This window comes from Oncorhynchus gorbuscha, linkage group LG14 (genome assembly GCF_021184085.1).
Source record: "Oncorhynchus gorbuscha isolate QuinsamMale2020 ecotype Even-year linkage group LG14, OgorEven_v1.0, whole genome shotgun sequence".
Taxonomy (NCBI): domain Eukaryota; kingdom Metazoa; phylum Chordata; class Actinopteri; order Salmoniformes; family Salmonidae; genus Oncorhynchus; species Oncorhynchus gorbuscha.
In genome coordinates, this window is record NC_060186.1 from 80,800,853 (window position 1) to 80,815,823 (window position 14,971).

The 14,971-nt window shown below is 50.8% G+C and overlaps 1 protein-coding gene across 1 annotated transcript in view; it reads right to left on the bottom strand.

Annotated features, from left to right (window-relative positions):
* Positions 1-2,001: 2,001 nt before the first annotated feature.
* pinx1 (PIN2 (TERF1) interacting telomerase inhibitor 1) overlaps positions 2,002-14,971 on the bottom strand; it is a 55,822-nt gene continuing 42,852 nt past the window's right edge. The window contains exon 7 of the mRNA XM_046299107.1: positions 2,002-4,582. Within this exon, the coding sequence (XP_046155063.1) occupies positions 3,866-4,582 (717 nt within the window). The 3' untranslated portion in view covers positions 2,002-3,865. The remainder of the gene's footprint in view (positions 4,583-14,971) is intronic.

Consider the following 14,971-nt stretch of genomic DNA (forward strand, 5'->3'; position numbering starts at 1 on the left):
ATGTCCTGTTCAACAAGTTACACCCCTGCTACAGACACGTGTTTAAACAATTTATTTTAGTAGCCAACTGATATGGAGGACAATAATTGTAGCGGATCAATATAAACGCGAGACGAGGCAGCTCATGGATTGATAAGGTGATTGGAGTTGTATCGGTAGAAACACTACGTACATGTGTTAATGTATGCATTATTGCAATGACAGTGTGGACCGCATGTCGTCCTGGGTTCTGGATGTAATTGCATGTCAGACTGATTGGATAAAAGCCCATCGAGAAATTCTTCCACAGATCAAAAAAAAAAAAAACAAAGTATTCATTTTTGAGTTTGATTTATTGACCGGGAATTTTGACAAGCTTGATTTCATCTGATTATAAAGAGAAAAATATATGTCATTTAGCAGACGCTTTTATCCAAAGCGACTTACAGTCATGTGTGCATACATTCTACGTATGGGTGGTCCCGGGGATCGAACCCACTACCCTGGCGTTACAAGCGCCATGCTCTACCAACTGAGCTACAGAAGGACCAGAAGGACCAGAGAACACGTTATAATGAAATCAAACACACATCAATTCCTTTCTATAAGAACCCCTGTCCTGTTGTAGAATGGCCCCCTGTCCTGTTGTAGAATGGCCCCCTGTCCTGTTGTAGAATGGCCCCCTGTCCTGTTGTAGAATGGCCCCCTGTCCTGTTGTAGAATGGCCCCCTGTCCTGTTGTAGAATGGCCCCCTGTCCTGTTGTAGAATGGCCCCCTGTCCTGTTGTAGAATGGCCCCCTGTCCTGTTGTAGAATGGCCCCCTGTCCTGTTGTAGAATGGACCCCTGTCCTGTTGTAGAATGGCCCCCTGTCCTGTTGTAGAATGGCCCCCTGTCCTGTTGTAGAATGGCCCCCTGTCCTGTTGTAGAATGGCCCCCTGTCCTGTTGTAGAATGGCCCCCTGTCCTGTTGTAGAATGGCCCCCTGTCCTGTTGTAGAATGGCCCCCTGTCCTGTTGTAGAATGGCCCCCTGTCCTGTTGTAGACTGCCCCCTGTCCTGTTGTAGAATGGCCTCCTGTCCTGTTGTAGAATGGCCCCCTGTCCTGTTGTAGAATGGCCCCCTGTCCTGTTGTAGAATGGCCCCCTGTCCTGTTGTAGAATGGCCCCCTGTCCTGTTGTAGACTGGCCCCCTGTCCTGTTGTAGAATGGCCCCCTGTCCTGTTGTAGAATGGCCCCCTGTCCTGTTGTAGAATGGCCCCCTGTCCTGTTGTAGACTGGCCCCCTGTCCTGTTGTAGACTGGCCCCCTGTCCTGTTGTAGAATGGCTGTCTAATACCAATTCATCAAAGATCATCATACAGAGACTACAGGGAGACTACAGGGAGATTACAGGGAGACTACAGGGAGATTACAGGGAGCAGAGACCGCAGGGAGACTACAGGGAGATTACAGGGAGACTACAGGGAGACTACAGGGAGATTACAGGGAGCAGAGACCGCAGGGAGACTACAGGGAGACTACAGGGAGACGACAGGGGGCAGAGACCACAGGGAGACTACAGGGAGATTACAGGGAGATTACAGGGAGACTACAGGGAGCAGAGACTACAGGGAGACTACAGGGAGATTACAGGGAGATTACAGGGAGACTACAGGGAGCAGAGACTACAGGGAGACTACAGGGAGATTACAGGGTGACTACAGGGAGACTACAGGGAGATTACAGGGAGCAGAGACCGCAGGGAGACTACAGGGAGATTACAGGGTGACTACAGGGAGATTACAGGGAGATTACAGGGAGACTACGGGGAGACAACAGGGAGATTACAGGGAGATTACAGGGAGCAGAGACCGCAGGGAGACTACAGGGAGCAGAGACTACAGGGAGACTACAGGGAGACGACAGGGAGCAGAGACCACAGGGAGCAGAGACTACAGGGAGACTGCAGGGAGCAGAGACCACAGGGAGACTGCAGGGAGCAGAGACCACAGGGAGACTGCAGGGAGCAGAGACTACAGGAGACTACAGGGAGACTACAGGGAGCAGAGACCACAGGGAGACTACAGGGAGCAGAGACTACAGGGAGACTACAGGGAGACTACAGGGAGACTACAGGGAGCAGAGACTACAGGGAGACTACAGGGAGCAGAGACCACAGGGAGACTACAGGGGGCAGAGACCACAGGGAGATTACAGGGAGCAGAGACCGCAGGGAGACTACAGGGAGACTACAGGGAGACGACAGGGGGCAGAGACCACAGGGAGACTACAGGGAGATTACAGGGAGATTACAGGGAGACTACAGGGAGCAGAGACTACAGGGAGACTACAGGGAGATTACAGGGAGATTACAGGGAGACTACAGGGAGCAGAGACTACAGGGAGACTACAGGGAGATTACAGGGTGACTACAGGGAGACTACAGGGAGATTACAGGGAGCAGAGACCGCAGGGAGACTACAGGGAGATTACAGGGAGATTACAGGGAGACTACGGGGAGACAACAGGGAGATTACAGGGAGATTACAGGGAGCAGAGACCGCAGGGAGACTACAGGGAGCAGAGACTACAGGGAGACTACAGGGAGACGACAGGGAGCAGAGACCACAGGGAGACTACAGGGAGACTACAGGGAGACTACAGGGAGACTACAGGGAGCAGAGACTACAGGGAGCAGAGACTACAGGGAGACTGCAGGGAGCAGAGACCACAGGGAGACTGCAGGGAGCAGAGACCACAGGGAGACTGCAGGGAGCAGAGACTACAGGGAGACTACAGGGAGACTACAGGGAGCAGAGACCACAGGGAGACTACAGGGAGCAGAGACTACAGGGAGACTACAGGGAGACTACAGGGAGCAGAGACTACAGGGAGACTACAGGGAGCAGAGACCACAGGGAGACTACAGGGGGCAGAGACCACAGGGAGACTACAGGGGGCAGAGACCACAGGGAGACTACAGGGGCAGAGACCACAGGGAGACTACAGGGGGCAGAGACTACAGGGAGACTACAGGGAGACTACAGGGAGCAGAGACTACAGGGAGAATTTAGGGAGACTACAGGGAGATTACAGGGAGACTACAGGGAGCAGAGACCACAGGGAGACTACAGGGAGCAGAGACCACAGGGAGACTACAGGGGCAGAGACTACAGGAGACTACAGGAGACTACAGGAGACCACAGGAGACTACAGGGGGCAGAGACCACAGGGAGACTACAGGGGGCAGAGACTACAGGGAGACTACAGGGGGCAGAGACTACAGGGAGACTACAGGGAGACAACAGGGAGACCACAGGGAGACTACAGGGGGCAGAGACCACAGGGAGACTACAGGGGGCAGAGACTACAGGGAGACTACAGGGGGCAGAGACTACAGGGAGACTACAGGGAGACTACAGGGAGACCAGAGGGAGACTACAGGGGACAGAGACCACAGGGAGACTACAGGGGGCAGAGACTACAGGGAGACTACAGGGAGACTACAGGGAGAATTTAGGGAGACTACAGGGAGACTTTAGGGAGACTACAGGGGCATCCAGAGAACATAGAGTCACAATGATCATTATAAAAGTGTATCTCTGGGAAAGCACCAAACTCATCCTGAATGGGTCCAGAAACGTAGGACCACCTAGATTGTTTCCAGCAGATATTCAGTCCAAACTACCCGATGAGAATCACTCTGTGCACAGACCCAGTTCTTCCATGTATGAACAGAGGTCTACTGTACTGTAACACAGAAACCTGAGGACTATAGTGCATCCCAAACGGCACCCTATTCTCTCTCTATAATAATAATATATAGTGCACTACTTTATATCAGAGCCATATGGGAGTAGTGCACTACAAAGGGATTAGGGTGCCATTTGAGACGACGGTTCTAATAGTTCTACAAAGAATGTAGATCTATTCTCTTCTTCTTTTTCTTCTTCTTGTCCTTTTTAGACGTCTTCTCTTTTACCACGATCACCTCATCCTCCACGACAACCACCTCCTCCCCCCATTTCTTATTTACAACCTCGCACTCCGTTGTTAAGTCTACTATTTGGCGGTCCTGGTAGTTCTGCTCCACGCCAGTGGTGGCGCTGCAGTCTTCAGCCAACACCTCTTTCTCCGCCCGCTTTCTCTTTCTCTTCTTCTCGCGCCCCTCCGACACGGGAGCTAAGACACACTCTTCCTTCACCACCACCACGTCATCCTCTTCCCTCTCCCCCTTTCTCTTCTTCTCGCGCCCCTCCGACACGGGAGCTACGACACACTCTTCCTTCACCACCACCACATCATCCTCTTCCCTCTCTCTCTTTCTCCTCTTCTTCTTCTTCTTCTTCTTTGACGTGAGTTCCTCTGTGTGGTCAGTGACAAAATCAGCCGGGACTTGCTGCGTATCACTGTTCTCTGGTGATGAGGTTGCAGTGGGAGCCTCGCCACGACCCTTTTTCAGCTGAGCCATCCGCTGGGCAAAGTATTCCTGCATGGAGAGGTTGCTGGTGACTGTCTTGGTGATGGCCTCTACATCAGGTTCAGGGGTCGTAACCTTTGTAGCTAGTGCTGTATCTGCCCTGGTCTCTTTCTCGTTCATTCCCTGGGAGTCTGGCCCACTGCTCTCCTACAGAGACAGAGAAATATAGAAACACATTAGAAATGTAAAATTAAGAATAGTTTAAAGTCCCCTACTGTCTACCACTTTACATAATCACTGGTATGTCTAATAAAATCACTGTGTGCATTTATTTCATGAAAAATAACAAAAAAATATATACCTGTAATAATTGATTTCCCCTGAGCCACCTTTTGCCATTAAATGCTCAGGTCTGATTGTGTGAGAGTGTTGATACAAATGTAAATATATTTACATATATTTACATACACGGCCCTGATTGGAGGATAACATTGTGTAGACTCTAAAAGACTCTAAAAGCAGGACTCTTCATTTTGACGAGATGAAAAAGGTTATTAGAATTGAAAAAGGTTTGAATTACCACTGTTCTAGTAACTACCACCCTTTCATATGCAAATTAAAGATGACTGGTCATTGGTCAGAATAACCCAATTGTGATGTCATGCTCTGGTCCAAAAACTCCATCCCACCTGCCCAGGCTGAAATTACAACCTTTTCCCATCCCACCAAAAAGCTCTTACACTAAAAAGGCCCTGACAATAATTTCCACAATTTCAGAGTGTTGTTTTCAACCTCCGGGTGGAAATATATGTATATTTTTAAATAGGGAAAAAAACATCAAGTGTTTGACTGCACTTTAAAACGGTCAACACCCCCCAGTCTCTCCATCTCACCTCCACAACCACTGACCCTTTAAAATGGTCAACACCCCCCCCCCAGTCTCTCCATCTCACCTCCACAACCACTGACCCTTTAAAACGGTCAACACCCCCCCAGTCTCTCCACCTCACCTCCTCAACCACTGACCCTTTAAAACGGTCAACACCCCCCAGTCTCTCCATCTCACCTCCACAGACCCTTTAAAACGGTCAACACCCCCCAGTCTCTCCATCTCACAACCACTGATGGTCAATGAACCGGTCTTCTGTCCGCGTCCCAGTGACATCGTCACAGTGCAGCACTGTCTTTCAGAACATCTCACCAGTGTACAACAAGAATAAAATAGAGAACGTGAGTTCTTGACAGTAGAGTTCCCTGAAGCGTTCGGCTTCTATTGGTTTCAATTAGAAGACAAGTTTTTTTTTGGTGTGTTGCTAAGGGAGTCTTTGCACCCTGTCTATGGTAGGTGCCAGGGTTGAGTGTGTCGAGAACTGCACCTCTGCCTGGGTTTACACACTCAACTGTTTCCCATTTGTATCAAGAATGGTCCACAACCTAAAGTACATCCAGCCAATGGGACACAACCTAAAGTACATCCAGCCAATGGGACACAACCTAAAGTACATCCAGCCAATGGGACACAACCTAAAGTACATCCAGCCAATGGGACACAACCTAAAGTACATCCAGCCAATGGGACACAACCTAAAGTACATCCAGCCAATGGGACACAACCTAAAGTACATCCAGCCAATGGGACACAACCTAAAGTACATCCAGCCAATGGGACACAACCTAAAGTACATCCAGCCAATGGGACACAACCTAAAGTACATCCAGCCAATGGGACACAACCTAAAGTACATCCAGCCAATGGGACACAACCTAAAGTACATCCAGCCAATGGGCCACAACCTAAAGTACATCCAGCCAATGGGCCACTACCCCAGTGGAACGTTTGACACCTTGTAGAATTCCATGCCCCTGACGAATTGAGTCTGTCCTGGAGGGCAACGCAATATCAGGAAGGTGTTCCTAATGTTTTGTAAACTCACAGGGTTCTTTCTCCTCTGATATTTGCAGGGGGGGGGAAATGACATTCCCATTTCCCCTGGCTCTGAAGTCAGCTTCACTCCCTTACGTTAATGTATTCATATACATACAGCAATATATATTATCTGTGTTTGCATCCCAAATAGCACCCTATTCCCTAAATAGTGTACTACTTTTGACCAGAACCTGGCGCACTATACAGGGTACAAGGCCAGAATGTATTTATTTTTCTTCGCTATTTGTTCATGCAGCTGGTTAACTTAAGCAATTCGGGAATATTGCAAGATTTACAGATACCTCTTGGTTAGGCCACATGGGATTAAAGCAAGCATTCTACTGGTCATTAATCTCTGTCCTCGACCAACCAGAACACAGATTATAGTCGATACTATCCCACACAGAGGAAAGGGAGGGTAGTGTTCGCGAGGACGTATACATTGATCCAACGGACAAAACAAATAAATGATTTGAGCTGAACAATGGGATGTTTTTGATATCATGTAAATCGGGATGAGTCCTGAGATGATTAAATATTTAAAATCATTAAACCTCTCACTTAAAGCTTCACCCTATACAAAAGTTTCACTTCAAACCAAAATGATTCTCCAGTAGATTACTAAGAAAAGCAGATTCCTTGTTCAAAGTATCTCTCTTTCTCAAAACATGCAATTTTTTTATTTATTTAACTAGGCAAGTCAGTTTAAGAACAAATTCTTATTTTCAATGACGGCCTAGGAACAGTGGGTTAACTGCCTGTTCAGGGGCAGAACGACAGATTTGCACCTTGTCAGCTCGGGGATTCGAACTTGCAACCTTTCGGTTACTTGTCCAACGCTCTAACCACTAGGCTACCCTGCTAGGTCACCCTGATCTATGGGTGACCTATGGTTGAGCCATCAGAACGGCACGTCTCACACGGAGCCATCAGAACGGCACGTCTCACACGGAGCCATCAGAACGGCACGTCTCACACGGAGCCATCAGAACGGCACGTCTCACACGGAGCCATCAGAACGGCACGTCTCACGGAGCCATCAGAACGGCACGTCTCACGGAGCCATCAGAACGGCACGTCTCACACGGAGCCATCAGAACGGCACGTCTCACACGGAGCCATCAGAACGGCACGTCTCACACGGAGCCATCAGAACGGCACGTCTCACGGAGCCATCAGAACGGCACGTCTCACACGGAGCCATCAGAACGGCACGTCTCACACGGAGCCATCAGAACGGCACGTCTCACACGGAGCCATCAGAACGGCACGTCTCACACGGAGCCATCAGAACGGCACGTCTCACACGGAGCCATCAGAACGGCACGTCTCACACGGAGCCATCAGAACGGCACGTCTCACACGGAGCCATCAGAACGGCACGTCTCACACGGAGCCATCAGAACGGCACGTCTCACACGGAGCCATCAGAACGGCACGTCTCACACGGAGCCATCAGAACGGCACGTCTCACACGGAGCCATCAGAACGGCACGTCTCACACGGAGCCATCAGAACGGCACGTCTCACGGAGCCATCAGAACGGCACGTCTCACACGGAGCCATCAGAACGGCACGTCTCACACGGAGCCATCAGAACGGCACGTCTCACACGGAGCCATCAGAATGGCACGTCTCACACGGAGCCATCAGAACGGCACGTCTCACACGGAGCCATCAGAACGGCACGTCTCACACGGAGCCATCAGAACGGCACGTCTCACGGAGCCATCAGAACGGCACGTCTCACACGGAGCCATCAGAACGGCACGTCTCACGGAGCCATCAGAACGGCACGTCTCACGGAGCCATCAGATCTAAACGTCTCACACGGGGGCCATCAGAACGGCACGTCTCACACGGAGCCATCAGAACGGCACGTCTCACGGAGCCATCAGAACAGCACGTCTCACACGGAGCCATCAGAACGGCACGGGAAGGTCTGCTCAATCTAAGATGACAATCAATAGATTACAGCACTTCCCCAAAAATAGAGGTGGCAGGTGGCAGCGGGAGGAGGTAGGGAACTGGTCTGTCTGCCCAATATAAAGGATCAAAACTGGAGGAGGTAGGAGGGAGGAGGTAGGGAACTGGTCTGTCTGCCCAATATAAAGGATCAAAACTGGAGGAGGTAGGAGGGAGGAGGTAGGGAACTGGTCTGTCTGCCCAATATAAAGGATCAAAACTGGAGGAGGCAGGTGGCAGTGGGAGGAGGTAGGGAACTGGTCTGTCTGCCCAATATAAAGGATCAAAACTGGAGGAGGTAGGTGGGAGGAGGTAGGGAACTGGTCTGTCTGCCCAATATAAAGGATCAAAACTGGAGGAGGTAGGTGGGAGGAGGTAGGGAACTGGTCTGTCTGCCCAATATAAAGGATCAAAACTGGAGGAGGTAGGTGGGAGGAGGTAGGGAACTGGTCTGTCTGCCCAATATAAAGGATCAAAAACTGGAGGAGGTAGGTGGGAGGAGGTAGGGAACTGGTCTGTCTGCCCAATATAAAGGATCAAAACTGGAGGAGGTAGGAGGGAGGAGGTAGGGAACTGGTGTGTCTGCCCAATATGAATTAAAATATAAATTTCTGCATCCTCAGATCTCTACTGAGTTAGACACAACAGAACAGGACTGTAGGTGAGTTAGACAACAGAACAGGACTGTAGGTGAGTTAGACAACAGAACAGGACTGTAGGTGAGTTAGACACAACAGAACAGGACTGTAGGTGAGTTAGACACAACAGAACAGGACTGTAGGTGAGTTAGACACAACAGAACAGGACTGTAGGTGAGTTAGACAACAGAACAGGACTGTAGGTGAGTTAGACACAACAGAACAGGACTGTAGGTGAGTTAGACACAACAGAACAGGACTGTAGGTGAGTTAGACAACAGAACAGGACTGTAGGTGAGTTAGAAAAACAGAACAGGACTGTAGGTGAGTTAGACAACAGAACAGGACTGTAGGTGAGTTAGACAACAGAACAGGACTGTAGGTGAGTTAGACAACAGAACAGGACTGTAGGTGAGGTGCCATTAGGACAAAAGTTTCCAACTTCCAGCCCAGAGAAAATCTCTACGGTCTGTTACTGGACAATGGTCTATCTCTTCTCTGGTCTATAGACAGACTCTATCACCTGTGTAACACGAAGCCTAACTACAACAGCTCAGGACTGGGGGATGACAACAGAACAGGACTGGGGTGAGTTAGCCGGGACTGGGGATGACAGAACAGGACTGGGGGTGAGTTCGCAACAGAACAGGACTGGGGATGACGGCTCGCCGGACTGGAGGATGACAACTCGCCAACTGGGGGATAACGGCCGACTTCCACCTGGGATTGGGGGATGACGGCCACCTGGGGTTGGGGATCTCTCGCCAGGGGTCTATGGACAGACGGCCACCTGGGGTCGGTGGACGACGGCCACCGGGGGTCGGTGGACGACGGCCACCGGGGGTCGGTGGACGACGGCCACCGGGACTGGGGATGACGGCCACCGGGGGGGTGGATGACGGCCACCGGGGGGGGATGACGGCCACCGGGGGTCGGTGGACGACGGCCACCTGGGGTCGGTGGACGACGGCCACCGGGGGGCGGTGGACGACGGCCACCGGGGGTCGGTGGATGACGGCCACCGGGTTCGGTGGACGACGGCCACCGGGGGTCGGTGGATAACGGCCACCTGGGATTGGTGGGGCCACTGAGATGACTCTCAGGAGAGAGATGGAGGTAGAAGGAGAAAAGGAAAGTCATGACTTGGTGTGTGGCTCTTCTCTCACCACGCCTGGGGACCACCATTAGGCTCATCTCTGTTACTACTGCTGCGCCGAGCAGACTGGACACACACACACACACACACACACACAGGAAAACTCCTCCGTCACAACCCAACAATAACAGTGGCAGAGAAAGGCATAACACCAACAGACACCAGCCTGCAACACCAACAGACACCAGCCTGCAACACCAACAGACACCAGCCTGCAACACCAACAGACACCAGCCTGCAACACCAACAGACACCAGCCTGCAACACCAACAGACACCAGCCTGCAGCACCAACAGACACCAGCCTGCAACACCAACAGACACCAGCCTGCAACACCAACAGACACCAGCCTGCAGCACCAACAGACACCAGCCTGCAACACCAACAGACACCAGCCTGCAACACCAACAGACACCAGCCTGCACACCAACAGACACCAGCCTGCAACACCAACAGACACCAGCCTGCAGGACCAACAGACACCAGCCTGCAACACCAACAGACACCAGCCTGCAACACCAACCTGCAGACACCAGCCTGCAACACCAACAGACACCAGCCTGGGGACCACCAACAGACACCAGCCTGCAACACCAACAGACACCAGCCTGCAACACCAACAGACACCAGCCTGCAACACCAACCTGCAACACCAACAGACACCAGCCTGCAACACCAACAGACACCAGCCTGCAACACCAACCTGCAACACCAACAGACACCAGCCTGCAACACCAACCTGCAACACCAACAGACACCAGCCTGCAACACCAACAGACACCAGCCTGCAACACCAACAGACACCAGCCTGCAACACCAACAGACACCAGCCTGCAACACCAACAGACACCAGCCTGCAACACCAACAGACACCAGCCTGCAACACCAGCCTGCAACACCAACAGACACCAGCCTGCAGCACCAACAGACACCAGCCTGCAACACCAACAGACACCAGCCTGCAACACCAACAGACACCAGCCTGCAGCACCAACAGACACCAGCCTGCAACACCAACAGACACCAGCCTGCAACACCAACAGACACCAGCCTGCAACACCAACCTGCAACACCAACAGACACCAGCCTGCAACACCAACAGACACCAGCCTGCAACACCAGCCTGCAACACCAACAGACACCAGCCTGCAACACCAACAGACACCAGCCTGCAACACCAACAGACACCAGCCTGCAACACCAACAGACACCAGCCTGCAACACCAACAGACACCAGCCTGCAACACCAACAGACACCAGCCTGCAACACCAACAGACACGAGCCTGCAATAGTTGACTTGCGATTGTCAGCTATTTTTCACGTTGTGTGTTCATGATTAAATGCTGGATGCAGGAGAACATGCGAGAGCGTCTGAGGAGGAGGGTTTTGAAGACAACGCCTATAGCCAACGACCAGCTCCTCCACAGAGCCACAGGAAGAGGATGTGATGTGTGCAGTCCTGAGATAAGGCTCCTTCTGCAGAGGAGCAGTCTGGCAGGCTATCAGCTCTCTTCCTGCCCTCTCCGTCTGCTCTCCCCTGGCGAGGCCAGGGAACACTGGGAGGTTCCCAGAGAAAAAGAGAAGGGGGGGAAGAGAGAGAGGGGGAGAAGAGAGAGAGGGGGAGAAGAGAGAGAGGGGGGAGAAGAGAAAGTGAGAGAGGGGAAGAAGAGAGAGAGAGTAGGAGAGGGGTTAAGGAACAGGGGAGGAGAGAGGGGAGAAAGAGAGAGGGGATAAAAGAGGGGGGAGAGAGAGAGTAGGAGAGGGGTAAATGGACAGTGGGAGAAGAGAGAGAGAGGGGGAGAAGAGAGAGAGAGAGAAAGGGGAAAGAGAGAGAGGGGGAGATAAGAGAGGAGGGGGAAGAGAGAGAGAGAAAGGGGGAGAAGAGAGAGAGGGGGAAGAGAGAGAGAGAAAGGGGAGAAGAGAGAGAGGGGGGAAGAGAGAGAGAGGGGGAGAAGAGAGAGAGAGGGGGAGAAGAGGAGAGAGAGGGGAGAAGAGAGAGAGGGGGAGAAGAGAGAGAGAGGGGGAGAGAGAGGGGGAGAAGAGAGAGAGAGGGGGAGAAGAGAGAGAGAGAGGGGGAGAAAGAGAGAGGGGGAGAAAAGAGAGAGAGAGAGAGAGAAAGGGGAGAAGAGAGAGAAGGGGAGAAGAGAGAGAAAGGGGGAGAAGAGAGAGAAAGGGGGAGAAGAGAGAGAGAAGAGGGGAGAAGAGAGAGAGAGGGGAGAAGAGAGAGAGAGGGGGAGAAGAGAGAGAGAGGGGGAGAAGAGAGAGAGAGAGGGGAGAAGAGAGAGAGAGAGGGGGAGAAGAGAGAGAGGAGGAGAAGAGAGAGAGAGAGGGGGAGAGAGAGAGAGAGAGAGGGAGAAGAGAGAGAGAGAGGGGGAGAAGAGAGAGAAAGGGGGAGAGAGAGAAAGGGGGAGAAGAGAGGGAGGGAGAAGAGAGAGAGAGGGGGAGAAGAGAGAGAGAGGGGGAGAAGAGAGAGAGAGGGGGAGAAGAGAGAGAGAAGAGAGAGAGAGGGGGAGAAGAGAGAGAGAGAAGAGAGAGAGAGAGGGGAAGAGAGAGAGAGAGAGAAGAGAGAGAGAGGGGGAGAAGAGAGAGAGAGGGGGAGAAGAGAGAGAAAGAGGGGGAGAAGAGAGAGAGAGGGGGAGAAGAGAGAGAGGGGGAGAAGAGAGAGAGAGGGGGAGAAGAGAGAGAGGGGGAGAAGAGAGAGAGAGGGGGAGAAGAGAGAGAGAGGGGGAGAGAGAGAGAGGGGGAGAGAGAGAGAGGGGGAGAAGAGAGAGAGAGGGGGAGAAGAGAGAGAGAGGGGGAGAAGAGGAGAAAGGGGGGAGAAGAGAGAGAGAGGGGGAGAAGAGAGAGAGAGGGGAGAAGAGAGAGAGAGGGGGAGAAGAGAGAGAGGGGGGAGAGAGAGAGAGAGGGGGAGAAGAGAGAGAGAGGGGAGAAGAGAGAGAAAGGGGGAGAAGAGAGGGGGGAGAAGAGAGAGAGAGGGGGAGAAGAGAGAGGAGGGGAGAAGAGAGAGAGAGGGGAGAGAAGAGAGAGAAAGGGGAGAAGAGAGAGAGAGGGGGAGAAGAGAGAGAGGGGTAAAGGGACGGGGGGATCTGAAGGCCTCTCCTTCAAAACATTCCATCTCTAGCCTCTGAACAGAGCCAACAGTGAGATGTGGCTGCTGAAGCCAGGACATTACCGTAGACGCCAAGCCAATTCAGTGTATGAATCAATCAAGCCAGGAATGGATGGCGGTTCAACAGAATGCATTAGCCACCTTTTCTCTTGTCCTGCGGTAGACTAGTGTTTGGTCCAGGGTGTGTACTTACAAATGCCTTCGGGACAGTATTCAGACACCTTGACTTTTTAAACAATATGTTACAGCCTTATTCTAAAATATATTTTTTAAACACAAATCCTCAGTAATCAACACACAATATCCCATAATAATGTGTTGTTGTTGTGCAAATGTATTCAAAATGAAATAAATACCTTATATACACCTTAAGTATTCAGATCCTTTTGCTACGAGACTTGAAATTGAGCTCAGGTGCATCCTGTTTCCATTGATCATACTTGAGATGTTTCTACAAGTTGATTGGAGTCCACCTGTGGTAAATTCAACTGATTGGACATGGTATGGAAAGGCACACACCTGTCTATATGAGGTCCCACAGTTGACAGGTGCATGTCAGAGAAAAAACCAAGCCATGGGGTTGAAGGAATTGCCCATAGAGCTCCGAGACAGGATTGTGTCGAGGTACAGATCTGGGGAAGGGTACCAAAACATTTCTGCAGCATTGAAGGTCCCCAAAAACACAGTGACCATCATTCTTAAATGGAAGAAGTTTGGAACCACCAAGACTCTTCCTAGAACTGGCCGCACAGACAAACTGACCAATCGGGGTAGAAGGGTCTTAGTCAGAGAGGTGACCAATAACCCGATGGTCACTCTGACAGAGCTCCAGAATTCCTCTGTGGAGATGGGAGAACCTTCCAGAAGGACAACCATCTCTGCAGCACTCCACCAATCAGGCCTTTATGGAGGAGTGGCCAGGCAGAGGCCACTCCTTGGCAAAATGCAAATGACAGCCCACTTGGAGTTTGCCAAAAGGCATCTAAAATACTCTCAAGACCTTGAGAAACAAGACTCTCTGGTCTGATGAAAACAATAATGAACTCTGACCTGATTGCCAACCGTCACGTCTAGAGGAAAACTGGCACCATCCCTACAGTGAAGCATGGTGGTGGCAGCATCATGCTGTGGGGATTTTTTTCAGCGGCAGGGACTGGGAGACTAGTCAGGATCGAGGCAAAGATGAACGGAGCAAAGTACAGAGAGATCCTTGATGAAAACCTGCTCCAGAGCGCTCTGGAACTCAGACTGGGACGAAGGTTCACCTTTTTCAGCTTTTATTTCTGCATTAACATTAAAATTGACGCTTGTCCTCTCGTTGGGGACAAGTAAAAAATAAAAATCCCTATCAAACAATTACTCCGATCAGAATTATATCAGAAGTCAACATTGGAATAATATTCAAATCAATATTTAATGTACAGTACCAGTCAACAGTTTGGACACATCTACTCATTCCAGGGTTTCTCTTTATTTTTACTATTTTCTACATTGTAGAATAATAGTGAAGACATCAAAACTATGAAATAACACATATGGAATCATGTAGTAACCAAAAAAAGTTAAACAAAATGAAAATATATTTTATATTTGAGATTCTTCCACCCTTTGCCTTGGTGATAGCTTTGCACACTCTCGGCATTCTCTCAACCAGCTTCACGAGGTAGTCACCTGGAATGCATTTCATTTAATGTGTGCCTTGTTCATTAAAAGTAAAAAAAAAAATGGGGGAATTTTTTTATCTTCCTATTAATGTGTTTGAGCCAATCAGTTGTGTTGTGACAAGGTAAGGTTGGTATA